The 17,059-nt window shown below is 39.2% G+C and overlaps 1 protein-coding gene across 1 annotated transcript in view; it reads right to left on the bottom strand.

Moving 5' to 3' along the window:
- PASD1 (PAS domain containing repressor 1) overlaps positions 1 to 17,059 on the bottom strand; it is an 85,245-nt gene that overhangs the window by 21,464 nt on the left and 46,722 nt on the right. The window contains exons 9-10 of the mRNA XM_074323419.1: positions 14,513 to 14,598; positions 2,541 to 2,610 (exon numbers count right to left, since the gene is read on the bottom strand). Coding sequence (XP_074179520.1) covers positions 2,541 to 2,610; positions 14,513 to 14,598 — 156 coding nt within the window. The remainder of the gene's footprint in view (positions 1 to 2,540; positions 2,611 to 14,512; positions 14,599 to 17,059) is intronic.

The following is a 17,059-nucleotide window of genomic DNA, read 5'->3' as shown; positions in this document are numbered from 1 at the left end:
TCCTTGTGTTTAATTTCGGAGAATTTCTATTGCTTTGTGTTTAAATCTACTAATCTACTAAGTCTACAGTGTTTAATCTGCCATTGATCCCAGCCATTGTTGTCTTCATTACTCAAATTCTGACTTGAGAGTTTTTTCCCCATCTTCCATGTTTCTATTTAAGTTTTTTTAACATATGTAATACATTTGTTTTTAATATCCTTGTCCACTAATTCTAAAATCTGTGTTTGTTCTGAGTGGGTTTCTACTGATTGATTTTTCTCTTAAATAAGGATCATATATCACTGCTTGGAATGCCTGGTAATCTTTGGCTGAATGCCAAATATTGTTCATTTTTACCTTGTAGGGTAGTGGATATTTTTGCATTCCTGTAAACATGCTTCATCTTTGTTCTAGAATGTAGTGAAACGGCTTGGAAACGTTTGATCCTTTTTGGTTTTGCCTTAATGATTTGATAGAACCAGAGCACTGGTTCCCCTAGGGCTAACTTTTCTCCACAACTAAGGCAAGACCTTTCTGTGTACCCTTACACTTCATGTCCTGTGTATTATGAGTATTTTCAGTGTGACTGATAGAAACAGGAACTATTGCCAGCCTTGGATGAATGCTGGCACTGTAGCCTCTAATCCTTCTGGATGGTTCTTTCCTCTCACTGATCCTTGGCATTCTCTCTCCATCCAGCCTTCTCTTCTCTGATGCTCTGCTAACAACCTTAGACCCCCTATACTCTCACCTCAATCTCAACTCAGAGAGTCCACTGGGATCCCTGTGTGTTGTCTCTCTTGGCCATGTGGCCTGGAAACTCATTAGGGAGCAAGCTGTGGCAATTGTAGGGCTCACCTCATTCATTTCCCATCTATTAAGAGTCCCTGTCCTTTGTTGCCTGCTGCCCATTATTTTGAAAACTATTATTTCACTTATTTTGTGTTTTATTTTTGGCTACTTTGGGCAGGAAAGTTAATATTCATTTGCACATCTAAATTTATGAGCACCTATTGCGTGTAGCAAGCCTAGTTCAAGATATTTGGGGATATGCTGATGAGCAAGACAGTCCCTGCTCTCACAAAAGCTTCATTTTATTGCAGGAATATAGACAATGTACTAATAAATAAGGTTTCTTTTGAGCATTATTACATCCATATGAGGTAGCCTAGCAGAGATTATTATTACTTCCATTTTACAGATTAAGAAACGGAGTCTCTCTGTGGTAAAATAACTATCTCCAGATCACAAAATTGGCAGAATCAGGAATCAAACCCTTATCTTCTTATGTCTAGTCCATCTTTTCCCTCTGCAGTACTGTCACCACTGCAGTGATCCAGCCTAGCCGCTGCCTTACATGCCGCTGTCTTACATACCCATGGAGTGGCGGGTAAGGTGAAAGACCATCCACCCATTGGGAAGGCTTTCTGGGACGTTTTTTCTGTTCTTCCATATCTTTTTTCTTGCAGTTTGATCTCATCTCTCAGACTAGATTCAGATCATTGAGGAGAAACCCGGGGTTCATTTTTCTATTAATGTGTATCCCTATAGCATTCTCTCTAGTAATGTCTGGTGAATGGATAAATGAATTATACATTCAATGGCTTAGGAAGAGGAAGGGGGACAATCTAGGTTAATTAGGGACTGGGCTCTGCTCATGATGGCATAATGCAGTCTCATGAGTCTATTCACAAAGCCTAATACAGCAGGAAGGTCAGTAAACTTTATCTTGAAATGCACTCACAAGTCAAAAAGATCTTGAACAATGTCTGGCATAGAATTTAGCTTAATTGTCTTTAAAGCTAGTATAGGGACCATTCCAAGCATGGCTGTTACTGGCTCCCAATAAGAAATGGCTACAAAATGGCAATTGTGTAACAATTGTGCCATGCCCATATGGGATATTTTTTGAAATTACAACCTTTCTATGTTGGTGAAGAGAAGCAGAATTTGTCAACCCAAAATATGTTTCTTTGGCATATTGATTATTTCAAGTTGGTTATTTTTAAGCAACAGTAGACACAGGTGAAACTCTGAAAACTGAGTAGAAGTTACCATTTGGTAAGAAACGTTTATATTTATAAGGGAAACCTCTATTGGTAAGGGCGTCTCCTGCTCTGTACCAGGAAGAGGAGGATGACCACATCTCTAGAGACTTATCAATGCCGAAGGCAAGGAATGAAATATTTGTAACCACCTTACCCTTGTTCACTGTATTTTCCCTGGTAACCTCCCATAGCTGGCCTCCTCCCAGTCCCCCTCCGCTCAACATCTTTTGTCTTTAGCTGAAGATGATATTTAATGTGGTGGCTTGGGCCATTTCAAGGAATTTCTCAGATTTCCTGGGTCTCTCCCATGTATACAGGAGGCATCCATGTTATTAAACTCTTGTGCATTTTTAAGCCTGTGAATCTTTTTAGTATAGGGGCACCTCAGCCAAGAACCTAGAAGTGTAGAGGAAAAATTATTTTCCTCCCCCACATTGGCAACACACATTAACTAAAGAATCAACATTATGGGGATAAAAGCTTTTAGTTTTTGGTTGTCAATGTACATACGTTTGCGACAGCAGCAGGACATTCAACAAACAGGGGTTGAGTCCTAGAATTCCTTTGGCCTTGAGCACTTCTGTAAATTGGTAAAAAGAGAGATGGTAAGCACATTTCACTTGCCATTTAAATCAAAATTTTCTATAATTACAGTAAAATAAGGTTCAAATTAGAAAAATATTTTATTTTTCTTAATACATAACATCATCAATTTTGGGGTGTTGTGTTTCCTACAGAGAAAGTTGTTCTGTACCATATCTATAAAATAAACCATCTGGACCTTCATTTGAATGAAGTTTGCTGCGGTCTCAATGTCTCTTTTGACAGTGATGAGCAAAGCAAACTTTAAAAAAAACACAAGGTGTATCAGTGAACGTTCTTAAGTTTTAAACCAACTGCAATTACAAAAAAAATGCCTTCAGGCCAAATTTAATTTTGTTTCCTGTAATTAGAGAAACTCTCCATTCTCTGGCTCATTAACAATTTATTTCTATCAAAATTAGAATTTTGATGCCCAAGGTGAGAATGCAGCTTCATGACATAAATACTAGCTTACTTTTCACCAAATAGAGAGAAAGCAAAAGAGAGAGAATATGAATGAGAACCTTGTTTTTAATACTGAAATTACTTTTCAAACCTTAAAATTTCATAACTGAGAATTATGACAATGTATTTTGTGTTCAGTTTTTTCTTTTGCAGGCCAAAGAGTGAAAAACCCCTAAAGGGGAGCAGAGTCTGCCACCTAAAACTATGCCTCTTTGGGATATTATTTTAAGCTGGCTGTTTTTTAGGAAAGAAAAGATTCAGGAAGAACCTTTGACCTTCCCTCTAATTGCCCAAAAGAATTTAGATAGAAGACCTGCTCCAGGAAGGGAGCTATTATCATAGATAACTATAGTTTTATATGGACTAGGTGTGACAGACAGAGAGGAACCTAGCAAGCCTATTTGATCAAAGTCCTCTCTGTGCCCCATTGTTAAAGACAGCCCAGTAAACATTTGTTTACCAAACATTTGCCTTTTCATCTCCGTGTGAATTGCCTTCCTCCCCTTTGAAATCCCAAACCACTACCCCCTTTCTCCTTAGCTCAAGAAGGCTTGTAAGCCTCAACTGCATGATATGTCCTCAGGCCCCGTTCTTATGAAACACCCCCATACATTTTCTCCTGTTAACTTGTCTTATGTCTTTTAAATTACTTGACTAGCCAGAATAACTAAGATGGAAAAGGGGAAATTTTCTCCTCTCCCACATCTCTATCACTCCACAAAGTGAGAAACTGGAGTCTCATAACAGATATGATAAAAAGTAAGGCATCACTGTAGCAACAGTGACAAAGTGATATTTGTGAAACCCAATTCATTCAGAAGATACAAAAATAACAATAACTGGATTCTTCTGCATGGTTTCCAAAAAGGAATACAGATCCAATGAAGAGAAATTTTCCATTCTGTATTTCACAGGACCCACTGAAAAAAAATCCATTTTACTTATATCATCTTTATAATGGTAGAAAATTAAGAAGAGTTTCAAAAACTATGTTTTGAATACCGAAATATACATTTAGGAAGTATTAATTTAAATAGCGTAAAACAACTAAGTAATGAGTTAATTTAATCATTTGTGTGTGTAATGGTGCTATAAAATGGCTAATATATATTTCTTACTGGTTTGACTTTCAACACCAAGTAACTTAGACATAAGCAGTTACTTATAAATTTGCCCCATCATCATTTAAAAATAAAATTCCTAAAAGATTATCATCTATATTTTATTTTTTTCAGTCTTTGACTAAATTTATAAGCCAGTTTAGTCTAAGAGAATATTTTCTTACTTAGTGTTGATACTTCTTCAAGGTTGTTCTTCACTTTTTGTTCTTTCTTTACATTATGTCTCTTGTAGACCATTGTGAACGAAAAGGGGGTGCTGCAATAAGTCTGACAGGAACCTCACAGGGTGATCTGATCATCAATTCCTAACTGGGCAGGTCATGGTGGACAGTCACATCCCAGGCCTACAACTTCTTTACTAAAAGACTTATCTTTGCCTTAAGCAAGTCCTGTCTATTGTTTTTGTGAATCTAAGTTAACACACCTTTGAAATGCATCTTTTTCAGACCCCCTCAGAAGCCATAACCACCCTTGAGAGAGCACATAGTCTTGTTAACTATCCTATAACCCAATCCCCACCTTTCTCCCACCTTCATACATCTCTAGCTCCAAATCTCTCCCTGAGCCAGACTCATATACCCAACTGCCTATAGGACATGTTGTCTGGATGTCTAACAGATACCTCAATTCAACATGGTCCAATTAACTCCTCCTCCTCTTGTTCTTCCTCTTCCTCCTCCAGTGTCTCATATATTGATGGATAGTGCCACCTTCCTCTCAGTCACTCAGGACTGAAACCTGCATGTCATCTCTGACTCTTCCCTCATTCAAGTCTCTTCTGTTCTGTATGCAAGTCTGTTACTACATTTTGTCCACCTTTTCTACCTGGTGAATTTCTTGAAGGCAGTGCACATGCTTTGAACCTCTTGGATCCCCAGCACCTCACACAATGAACACTTACTAGGTGCTTCATGAATATCTGCTGAGTGACTAAAGGAATAAACAAACTTACCAGTCAATTCAATTAAACTATTTGCACACCCCTTACCTCAGTTCTTGACTTGATACAACTGTTTTCAACGATAAGCTGAGGCTTCTATCTGTTCTTTAAAAGCCATTAAATGACCTCATGTGGGCTTCTAAATAGTAAATATCTATACCTGTGCAGCACGTGAATGAATGTCCAGTACAGTAGCCACTAACCACATGTAGCTAAATTAAAATTTAAAATTTAGTTCTTCAATTACAGCAGCCACATTTCAAGTGTTCAGTAGTTACATGTGGCTAGTGACTACTGTATTAGAGTAAATTAAAGGGCATTTATCATGTCATAGAAGTTTCTATTTGGCAGTGCTGTATCAAGAGACACAGTGAGTTGTACTGGACAAGACACAGACTGACAACAGAACACTGTGAAACAACTATGTTATGCTTTAAGTCCACTGGCTTGGTTATCAAGAATGTAAAATAAAAAGAGAAAAAAGTTTTCCAAAATCTTCTGTAAATTTGTATTTGATGCTCCTCTATATAAGTCAATATAGATGGGAGATATTTGACTTATAATCAGAATGTACAAGTAACAAATAAGTACATACATTGTTAATCAAAAGCTTAAGGAGTATTTCATACGTAACTCGTCTATGCATGTAAATAATAAATTCAGGCTCAAGATATGACGCGTAACAAAGGGTTTACAGTCGCATTCATTGCTGGCCTTTTGTCAAGAACAGATACAAACAGAACTTTCTTTTTCCAAATAGCTTCAGTTAATTTTCAAGAAAGAACATGATCAAAGAACTTTTTGCTAGTTATATTTACATGAAAAGAACACCTTCTAATTTTACAAAGAAAAGTACTTCAGTCTCTTTATGTAAAATTTCAAAGTGTTACTCTTTAATTAGGCCCTTCATGTTTCGTACTCTCTCTCCATTTTAAATCCTTCCCCAAGATTTGATATTCATTGGTAAAATACTCAACACAGCTGAATTAATTTAATGGAAGGTTGTTCTTGGACGAAAAAAACCCATGTACTTCTACTTGCTGTATAAATGAAACTGTAACTATGAAAAAGATATCCGACTAATGCTGTCCTTTCATATGCCAATGCAGTACAAATTAAGTTGTTTTCTGAAGTTGTGGCAGAGGGTCAGGAAACTGATGACAGTACAAATATAATCTTAAATGTCTCTCCTTGTTTAATTTACAGCTGGGATGATCTAATCTAAAGTGATGGAAGAAAGGAAAACCAGATTTCCCTTCTTGGTTGCAGGTTGTGACCAAAGTTTAAGGAGCTAATTTTTACGATTACACTAGCCAAAGCCAGTCTGCAGGTTCACAGAGGAAACCCACTACCACCCTGTCTGAAACATAAAATCTTGGGTCAAGTTGCAGGCATCCTCTTTTCCTGCAGGACCAACTGCATCTCAGCCATCCCTGACAACTGGATTAGTACTAGCATCTCCAGAACCTACCTCCCCCCAAGACTCACTATGTTCTTAAGTGGTCCCCTAGGGATCACGCTTAAAACAGCCTATTCTGCCCAGCCTCCACCACTGTGTCCAGCGTTACAGAGCTGCCATGAAAGGTGGACAGAATTTGGGGCCATGCAGCTTTGGGCTCAAACCTCAACTCTGACACTTCCTAGAGCAAGTCTCTTAGCTTCCCTGAGTCCCAATTTCCCAGTGTTTAAAGTGAGACTCATAATACATACCTTGTAGGTTCTTGTCAAGAGAAAATAATGTTTGGAAAAAGTGCTTTGTAATCTGTACAGTCCAGTGTGATCATCTCAAGTGCCTTCATTAACCATTCTCCCTTTGATGGCTCCATTCCTCTAAGTATCTGCTCCACTTAAATGTATGATACTGTGATTTGCTTTTAAACGGTTCTTTTGTGATTTTAATTCCCTCTCCTATAAAATGTGTTCCTCCAAGATGAGTTCTGCATGCACTATCATTTCTCTGTTCCTTCAGAGCCAAGCAGCAGACTCTCCACTGTTAAAATAGGCAGTGTTAAAATGTGGGAGGGGTGTTGTATGGCTACAGGGTTCAGTATACAGTGCACACTTGTAAATACCTCCTGAATCTACAAACTGATCCTTCTGGTTAAAGAAAAAACACAGGCCCAAAATGGTGTCACTCATGCTAAAAGCCCATGATACAAAACCTAGATTTAATACCTGATGTAATTGCAGTTTCAACCTCTCCCAGAAACATAATCTTCATCAACCAGTATGGAAGTTTCTGTTCAAATCCCAGTAGGGTAATCTGTCACAGGCTCCTCTCCATCTCCCATAGAAAAAAGAGGCAACCTGCATAATAAAAACACTACCCATTCTCTTCCCTCAAAGAAAAGGTGTCCAGGGCCCAAAAATATTCCTTTTCTTTTGTTAATAGTTCCCTTGCTCCACCCTTTTCCTATAAAAATCCTTCCATTTTGTACAACCTCTCCCAGTACCCCTCTAGTTGCTAAATGAGATGCCGCCTGATTCATGAATTACTTAATTAAAGCCAATTAGATCTTCAAATTTACTGGGTTGAAGTTTGTTTTCTAACATGTTAAAATCAGTTTCACTCCTTTATAGTCATACCACAAGCTAACCTATGAACAGCCTACACAGAATGAACTGCAAATGAGTATGACCTATTGCCAACTCTATCAAATAGTTCGTACATATTACTATGCTCTCCATTACTGACAGAGAGAATGGAAACTTGTCCCTTTACTGACTCCTTCTTAGCTTCATTTTTGGAAAGATTCTGCTTTTTAGGATGGAAGCAGGCCAATTCACCAATTCAATTTATTAACATCAAACTTACCAAAAGCCAACTTGCCAGTAGATTATTTGACTGAATGGCCAATGAATGGACTGTAGATGAAAAACTGGTTCTATGCAAAGTAACCTCACAGTGTGATCTGATCAATAAATAAATAATGAATAAGGAAAAGCGGAGGAGAGAAGGAGGGGAGAGGAGAGGAGAAAAGAAGTGGGATGGAGGAGAGAATAATGATAAAGCAAATGGGGGGAACTGTAAACAGTTGTGAGTTTGAGAAATGAAGGCTACATGTTTTAGTTCCTGCCAATATTCAAATAAAAAGTTAAACAGTTAAAAAAAAATAATGGAGCTGTAGCAAAAGAATATCCTGGGATAAAAATGGGTAAAGCAAAAGCATTAAGTCAAAAGAGCGCTGGATCCTGTCCTACTTCTTTGGATGCCTAATACAAAGCCCGGCATTTTCATTACAGGATGACAAATGAAAACCATGAGGAAAAAAAATATTTCACTGTTAATTGTCTGAGTAGAACAAGCAGCTGCCAGCATATTTATCCAAAACTACTTTTCATAAATAGACTAATCTTCAGCTAATTCGTCCCAGATGTTTCCAAACTTTGATATTTATTAGACTTCTTTTCATTAGCGTCTAAACCCTCAGTGATTTCAGGGTTGCTTCAATGAGTTTTGAGTACAAACTCTTACTTAGAATTTTTCAAAAAATATGAACAATGAAATTGCTCTTATCAATTGTAAATCTAATAAGACAGTCTAATGATTTTATGCTTTTAGATGATCAAAATAATTTGTAATGTAACTGAAGATGGAATATGGGTTGGCTAGAGGTCATATAAACACAATGAAATATAAAACCCAAAGCGCTGAGAGTGCTATCCCTTCTTCTGTCTTCGTTTTCCTACGTCTGTCCTTTTCAAGGACCAGGCCCTGTACATACCAACAGGACCAGATAATGGAAACCAAGAGGCTGGATCCAAATCTAACAAGCACAGCTGCATGGGAATTGGCTCATGGGCTTGTTTTCTTTGATGCCAGGCTGCTGAAAAGTCCCAGTTCCTTTCCTTATCTGTTAGTGCCAGGTGTTAGCATGTAAGTCTCTCTCAGATGGGTGTGAGAGCACTGAATCATCCACTAGATTTGGCTTCCAAGATGGGAATTCCTTTTTATTCAGATTTGACCACACCTCCTCTGCTCAGCAAGGAGACACAGACGTTTCCTGGAACAATCTGGGTATTAATGGATATAGAACCATCTCACAAGGATGGAGGTTTAAAATGTGCTGGTTTTAAACAAAAAAAGAGAAATACTAAGAAATAATAAAAGGGGGTGGCCGGTTAGCTCAGTCGGTTAGAGCGTGGTGCTAATAACACCAAGGTTGCCGGTCGGATCCCCACATGGGCCACTGTGAGCTGTGCCCTCCTTAAAGAAAAAGAAAAAAAGAATAAGAGTACTGAAGAACTCACCAGACATCACCAGACACAGACTTCAGATCATGTGCATAAGCCACATTCACACGTAGCCCTTTGTACTCAGTATGTCTTTATAACTCAGTAAGGATTTAGTGTAGTGCTAAATTGTAATTGCTCTATATTTGGAAGTATTTCCTAATGGATAATAACTTGACTTTGTACAGTATTTTACAAAGCACATAGATCTCATTTATTTATCAAAGCAGATAGATTTCATTCCCTTATTTGATTGTCATACACATTCTGCAGTAATTATTCTCACTAGAGATAAAAAAACATGAGACTTAATGAGGATTCTCCAAGATCACACAACCTGTCAATGGCCAAGCTGAGAAATAAAACCCAAATATTGTATTATAGTTTAAAATATCCCAATCTTATGTGGGTTTTTTGCTTTGTGGATTTTTTGTTTTTTGTTGTTTTGCCATAACTATACCACAAGACCTCCACAGTATCTGCAAAAGTGACAGGAGGCAATGTGGAGTGAAAATCAGCCCAGTTATCTGCAGAAGGAGAGCAGAGAGCCTTGCCTGGGGCTTCATGTGGCAGTGGGAAGCAGGAAGAAATAATGGTGAGTGCTTCTAGCATGGCTATGTCCTGCCTATTCCACAGGGGCAGGGGCAGGCTGACATGGTCCCACAGCTGCTCACATCTTCTTGGTTGTAGTCCTCTCCAAGTTCTGTGTGTTCTGCTCCTCGGTTCCTTTCTGCCCTCCTTTCCTACTAGGTGTTCCCTGCTGACTCTGCTCCAACCATACTGGCTTCTCAAGCACACCTAATGTGTTCCTACCTCAGGGACTTTGCATCTGCTCTTCCTTTTGTCTGGAATCCTTCCTCCCAAATCCACATGGCTTGCTCCTCCACTCCTCCACTTCCTTAACTAAAAAGTCACCTTCTTTTTGAGGCCTCAGCTGGCCACTCTATCTATTACCATAAACCAATGGGAATTGCCCATATTGCACCATCTTCTAACCTATAAAAATGTCAACTGTATATGGCAAAACCTAATAAAATGTAACCTGCCCCACAACACCCCCTTGCCCTCTCCATTGCTCAATGTTTGCCCTTGGCCCTCTTCACCATCTAACCTACTCTGGTCTATTGATTTATTATCTTTCTCCTCCATTAGAAGATAAACTCCAGGAAGATAAAGAGTTTTGTTCATTGCTGTCTCCTCAGAGCCTAGAACAGAACCTCCCACAGAGTAGGTGCTAAATATCTGCTGTAGGAATAAGTTTCACTGGGATGTGGGTGGGGGTGGGGGGGTTGGTGATGAGGCTGGGAAAGTTAGATACCTAGCGGTAGAGAAACCCAACCACGTGGCATGTGATCCAATGATGTATAAGGGTCCTTCGCCTGCTCAAGATGGGGTGGACATAAGGAATTAAGTCATTGCAGTATAGGACAAAGCCTCCATACAACAAAACCTCACTAATTAGGACCATTGCACATCTTTGCAAAATTCTCCTTACACCTTTGCACAAGGTCACTCTTCACTGAAATGCATTGAAAGGGGAAGTAGGCAGCAGGCCTGTTCCTTTTGGCGCAGTTGCTTACAGGTAGAGTCTCCCCAGGACCAATTCCAGCATTGCAGGAGAGTTTTCAAAGACTGCAAGTAAAGGTAAGAGCTACTAGAACCCTTGGAAATACTTGTCATTTGATTTTCCAGTGTTCTCTTCTTTACCGTTGAAAAGATACTATCGTCATAAAAACTATTAGAGCAAATAGGTATAGGCTCCTCCCCTACTAATTCGTCTCTCCTGCTAAATTTAAGGTGAAATTAAAGAAAAAAATTTGTTTCAGTAACGTCCCCAAGCAAATACTTCCCAAAGACTTCTTGAATTTTCTTCTTGGAAGAAAATTCCATGCCATCCATAGCTCCTGAAACTGCTGTCCTGACAGGAACAAGCCCAGGAGAATGTGGGTCTCAATTCCAGCTCTACTGCTTAACCACTGTGTGAGTTTGGGCAAATCATACATCCTCTGCAACTGCACTTTCTCATCTGTAAATCTACTTTATAGATTTGTGGGGAGTAACTAGGTTAACAAGCATGAAATCACATCATGAAGGATAAAACGCAGATGGATCTATATTAAGATGGTACTACTACAGGAATGTGGGCCTCTACATACAACTAGCCAAACTAAAAGGGTAGCTAGGTGCTTCCTTCTGACTCTAGCAGTAGTAAGATAGGAGTGGGCTTTGCCTCCCCTTGCCGACTCTCAAATATCCCTTACTTCTTTCTATCTTCAATGGTCCAAGCAAGCAAGACCTTCTACCCCAGTGCATCAGTAACTTTGATGGAAAATAACCCAGTCATTGAGTCCCTTTCCTGAAATGAAAGGCTCTTTAGCTTCAAATCTGAAACATCCTACGTGGAAACAGACCCTTTCTTCTAAACATTTCAAATTCCCCTCTTTGTGTTTCTTTCATGAGCATACACAAAACTTTCAAGCCTCTTAGCAGGATGCTTCTTAGCTTTCAAAGAATATGTAGAATTACCAAGAAAAGTTCCACGAGCATTTTAGGAGCTCTAGGTCCCTATGACCCTTGTGCCTGATTAATTTTCTAACTATCCCTTGAACTATAAAATGGAAGCCAGGTTATCAATGAGTGCTCATGGTGCCTGCAAACTACCACCCTGACATGCCACAATCTCTTTTCCTTCTTTTTACTTGAAAAATATCCTGAGGACAAGGAAGAAATCTATGAAAAAATAAGGAAATACATGTTTATACTTATTTTCAACAATGCTGCATTATGTTTGAGAGGTCTCATGGCATGGAATGGATTACCATTTTAATAGGATCAATCAGTCAAATGTTTGTTTCTACCTATTCAAAGTCAGGTTCTGTGCTGGACAGAGATGAGACTGACAGGTCCTCCCTTATAGACCTCAGGCTAGTGGATGAACCATATCCACCAACAATCCATCATGTGAGAGCTGAAGTGGTTGGAGCCAGAGCAGTGGCTGTGGTGTTAGAAGAGAGGGGAGAGATATGGAGGACGGGGGCTGGAATGAACAGAATCGTCTCCATCAAATTCATCAGTTCTTTCCTAAGTGCCATTTTTCCATCTTACTGCCTATATGATAAACAAGCCATTGCCTAATTTTTGAAAGAACTTTAGTAATATTTTATGAAAGTATAGAATGTGTAAAACTATACTGCATTCATCTACACTGGAGTGGTAACTTCTTACAATATATGAAAGAATACGAATTTAAGCCTCAAGAAAACACTTTTTTATATTCTGTGAAAATCAGTGGCATAAATGTAGTAGTTGGCTCATTTCTGCATCAAAATATTTTTCATCTAATTAAGCGCTACTTAAAAATAAAACACAGATCTCCTCACTCTCAGAACTCTCATGATCTGAACATCTGCTATAATTATCTGCTAATATACACAAAATTCACTACCCAAACCTACTAAATAAATCTGTTTAGGTTGCATTCAAGAATATGTTTAAGTCAGAGAGAGAGAGAGAGAGAGAGAGAGAGAGAGAGAGAGAGAGAGAGAGAGACTGTTTAAGTCATGGGCTACTAGCCAATAGGATGTGGTTTGCTGCTATTATATCTCAGATATTCTCCTAATAGAGTTTACATCATTTAAACATGGTATGCTTGATATTTTCTTCCCCACATAATCAGGAAAAGGTCTTCTAATAAAGCAGAGAAATGAATGATGGAAATGAGCAAGCCTAAAGCCTAAAGAGGCCTAAATAAGCACATGCTCTACAAGAAAAGTTGGGAGTGATGAAGCACATTTAGAGAGTTGAATGGCTGTTAGTCTTAAGCCAGGCCATGCACGTGTCCCCAACTCCTATGAACCACAAATACAATGCTGAATATTTACAAGAAATTTGAGATTCTTGTAAAAAAAAAAAAAAAAAAAAAAACCTTGCTGGTGCGAGTGAGTGTGATCATGGCATGAGCAGACCTGTCACACTGAAGCCATAAATGCAGTCTTCTGTTAGTGAGCGTTGTAGAACACCAAGCAAAGGGAATGCAAACAGACTGCCACTATGAGCTCTGCTTTTCATCCCATTACCCTGTGTGTAGCTTCAGACCATGGTTCACAGCCAAATACCTCTGAACTCTCCTGCCAGGAAGGGAAGATTCTCCTCTGTTCCTTAGATACATGGATGTATCTCAGACATTTCCTGTTTAACTCATTTCTTCACTAGCTCTTTCTTCCTTACCTCTTCCTGCCACCAAATAGTAACAGTGACCACAGCCTCCAGCTCCCTCTTCTCACCACCAGACCTCACACAAACACGTCTTCAATCATAAGAAACCTCTTGAGAAACTATCTCGTTTATTTTATGTTGCTCAGTATTACTGGCATGTAATTCACATCTTTAATGTATTATTTTATTACTTATTTAAATGTACCTGTACACTGTGATGTGAAAAGAAAATGTAACTCATTCTCAGTGCTATACACTGAGCAGTGGATAGTATTAAGGCTTACTACATACAAACAGACCCCTACTAATCAGTTCATCGAGTATTAAATAAGTAGATAGGATTACAAGTAATTTCTATTTTACTGAAATCCTTAGTGGCTTGTTAAACGGGTGTATAAATGGGTTTTAGTGATATTTGACAAATTGGCCTTTTCCTGTGGGTTAGGAACGCATTTTTATTTTTCCCACTTAAAATAATGGAATACTGGCTGCTGTTCCGTGAAAATTTGTGAACAAACAAATGTTAAAGAACAGATTAGATTCACAAAAGAGGGGCATCTGTATAATAGCAGTTACCACAATGCATATTTTTTCTTCTACCATTTAAAAGTGTTTCAAAAAAAAAGAAGTAATCAAGTACTGTTTTTAAATGTACTGTCTTAATTTGAAAGTCATTAAGCTTTATTTACTGCTTTTCTTTTTTAAATAAAAAGCCAAAAACTTGTATTTATATTCAGTCAGACAAATATGAATTATAGTAGCTGGGAAAGCGAATCCAGACTAGTAGATTGCTCTTCTGGATTCCATGGCTTGTTTGTTTTCATTTTGATGGAAAATATTTGAAGATGTTATTTCTCTTGTTTTAGTTTTACTTAATAAAAGTGTGTTCAAGGTCTTCATTACTTACGTCAACCCTAGCCTCTTACCTATTGTCCATAGATGGACATTCTTCATCTGAATCTTGTATCACCACAATATTTTCTTCATTGGTTTCCTTTATACCGGAAAGTTCCTGCAGAAAAACCAACATTTTAAGTACTTAAAATGTACTTACAAAGTAAAAATACCTGACACATTTGTATAGCATGTAATAAACTCAGAAGCAACCACATATCCAATGTCACAATTAATCTGCATAGCAATGTCAGAAAGGCACTGGATTTTACATATGGGAAACGGAGGGTTACAGAGAAATAATGATTTGGCCCATGACACACAGCTAGTAGTTCAGGGTCAAAGTAGATCCATTTCCAAGTTGAACTCTGAGTTCACTGCTCTTTCCACTGTGCTACTAACGGTATGAAAAAAATATTCATCCAAAAAAGCCCTCTGTACTCACAAGATCTGTTTTCTGAAATGAACATTAATCTGGGACAAAGATCCTAGATAAACTGGAATAGATCACAAATAGAGATCCTTGTGCCATGAGGAGGACTAGGGTGAGGGTGCTCTTTCATAGAGAAGGAATTAGATGTGGGGGGTGACCCCCAAGATGGGATGTGTGCCTTCAGATGTGAGAGCTCAGATCCCAGAGAGCTGCCAGAGAGGGATAATGAATGGGGCAATCAGACCAAGCAACTTCCTTTATTTGCTTTTCCCTCTACTACTTTTCTCACCATCTTAAATTTGGACAAATACGAAAAAAAATTTCAAAAGAATTTCAAAAAAATCTATCACTGCTCTAAAATTGAATACAAACCGGTCCCTCACCATTTCTGAATTGTGGGCAGTTGAAGCTTGCATTTTAAAGCAGAGAGGAAAACTAAAGCAGGTCTTTTGCCCTCTCTGGATCCTAATGATAACAATAATTAAGATAATGATAATAATAATGATGATGATGATGACTATAATAGCTCACATTTACTGAGTGCTTACCATATATGAAGGGCTGGCTTCATTTCTCTTCACAACAACCTTAAAATGAGGTACTATCATCACCATTTATAGAAAAAGAAACTGAGGCTAAATGATGTAAGTGACTTAAAGAAGGTCCTACAGCTAGTAGGGAATGGATTTGAACAGAGCTGGTAGGGAAAAAGATTTGAAGTCGGCTGCTAGGGAAGTGATTTGAACCCAGGTAGGTGGTCTGGCAGAGGCCTCTTATAAGGTGGTTGGATGGGTTGTATGTTACAATGTCATCACAATGTTAACATGACCCAAACAGAGCTCTTGATTTAGTCCTCCCCTTACACACACACACACACACACACACACACACACACACACACTGCCCAACTCACACTGTCCCAGTCTTGCTCAAGTCATTAGTGGTACTTCCATTTACTGAGCTGCTCAGGTATAAAAAATAACAGATATCCTTGAGTACCTCTCTCTTCTCCCACCCATTCAGCAAGGAATTTGGGTTTTATCTCTAAAATATAATCCAAATCTGTGTACTTCTGTTACTATAATCCAAGTCCAAGCCTTAGCATCTCTCACATGACTCCTCTGGCTTCCATTCTTGTTTCACTATACTCCATTTCCCACCAAGCAGTCAGCCTCACCTTTAAAAATAGAATCAGATCATGTCAAAGACTTCTGGTCAAGATGGTGGGGTAGGTAAACACTGTGCTTGCTTCCTCCCACAACCACATCAAAATTACAACTAAATTATACAACTACCCTTGAGAACCACCTGAAGACTAGCTGAACAGAACTCCTCTAACTAAGGATATAAAGAATAAACCTTGCAGAGACTAGGAGGGGTGGAGAAATGGGCTGGTCCCACATCCAGGTGTGGTGGTTAAGAATCGGAAGGGATAGCTCAACTGCAGAGGTGCCCACTGAGGAGTGAGGATTCCCAGCCCCACACCCAGCCCAGAGCACCAGTGCCGGGAAAAGGATTCCCCAGGGACTCAGTCCTGGTGAAGTGGAAGGCTGCTATAGACCCACATGTCCTCTTAAAGGGCCTGAACACAGACTCACTCACTCAAAAACACTCGCCCTAAGCTTCAGAGAAGAGACAGCAGCTTGAGAAGTGCCAGGGACATATGAGCAGGAACTAAATTGTCTGGCCTCAGGGAGAGGGCTGGAAGGACAGCTCTCTCAGGGACTAAAATGCCAGCAAGTAGCATTGTTCCTTTGGCGAGCCCTCCCCCCTCCCAGCTGGCAGGCACCATTATTCTTTTGTTGAGCTCTTTCCACACCCCCATAGCCTGTAAGCACCAGCAGGTGTCAAATCTGAGTCTCCATTAACCTGGCTAACACTGCTCTCCTCCCACCTTGGTTATTCTCTGAGACCCCATTCTACCCAATTCATGGCCCCGGCCCAAACCTCTTTCAGAGTTTAATCCACACAAGGGGTCAACCTGTGCCCACTCTGTAGACTTTTCTACAATCTCTCAAAGGTCCACAAAACCCACACAAGCAGTGGCTGGCCTCACTGTGCCCTGAACCCCTTGCTAAGAAGTCCCAAGCCTGGCACTAGTGGCAGCCAGCCTCAGTTCACAGTATAGCCTTTCTCAGGCTCCTGC

The sequence above is a fragment of the Rhinolophus sinicus genome, chromosome X (genome assembly GCF_036562045.2).
Source record: "Rhinolophus sinicus isolate RSC01 chromosome X, ASM3656204v1, whole genome shotgun sequence".
Taxonomy (NCBI): Eukaryota; Metazoa; Chordata; class Mammalia; order Chiroptera; family Rhinolophidae; genus Rhinolophus; species Rhinolophus sinicus.
This window is presented reverse-complemented; position numbering and strand designations above follow the sequence as displayed.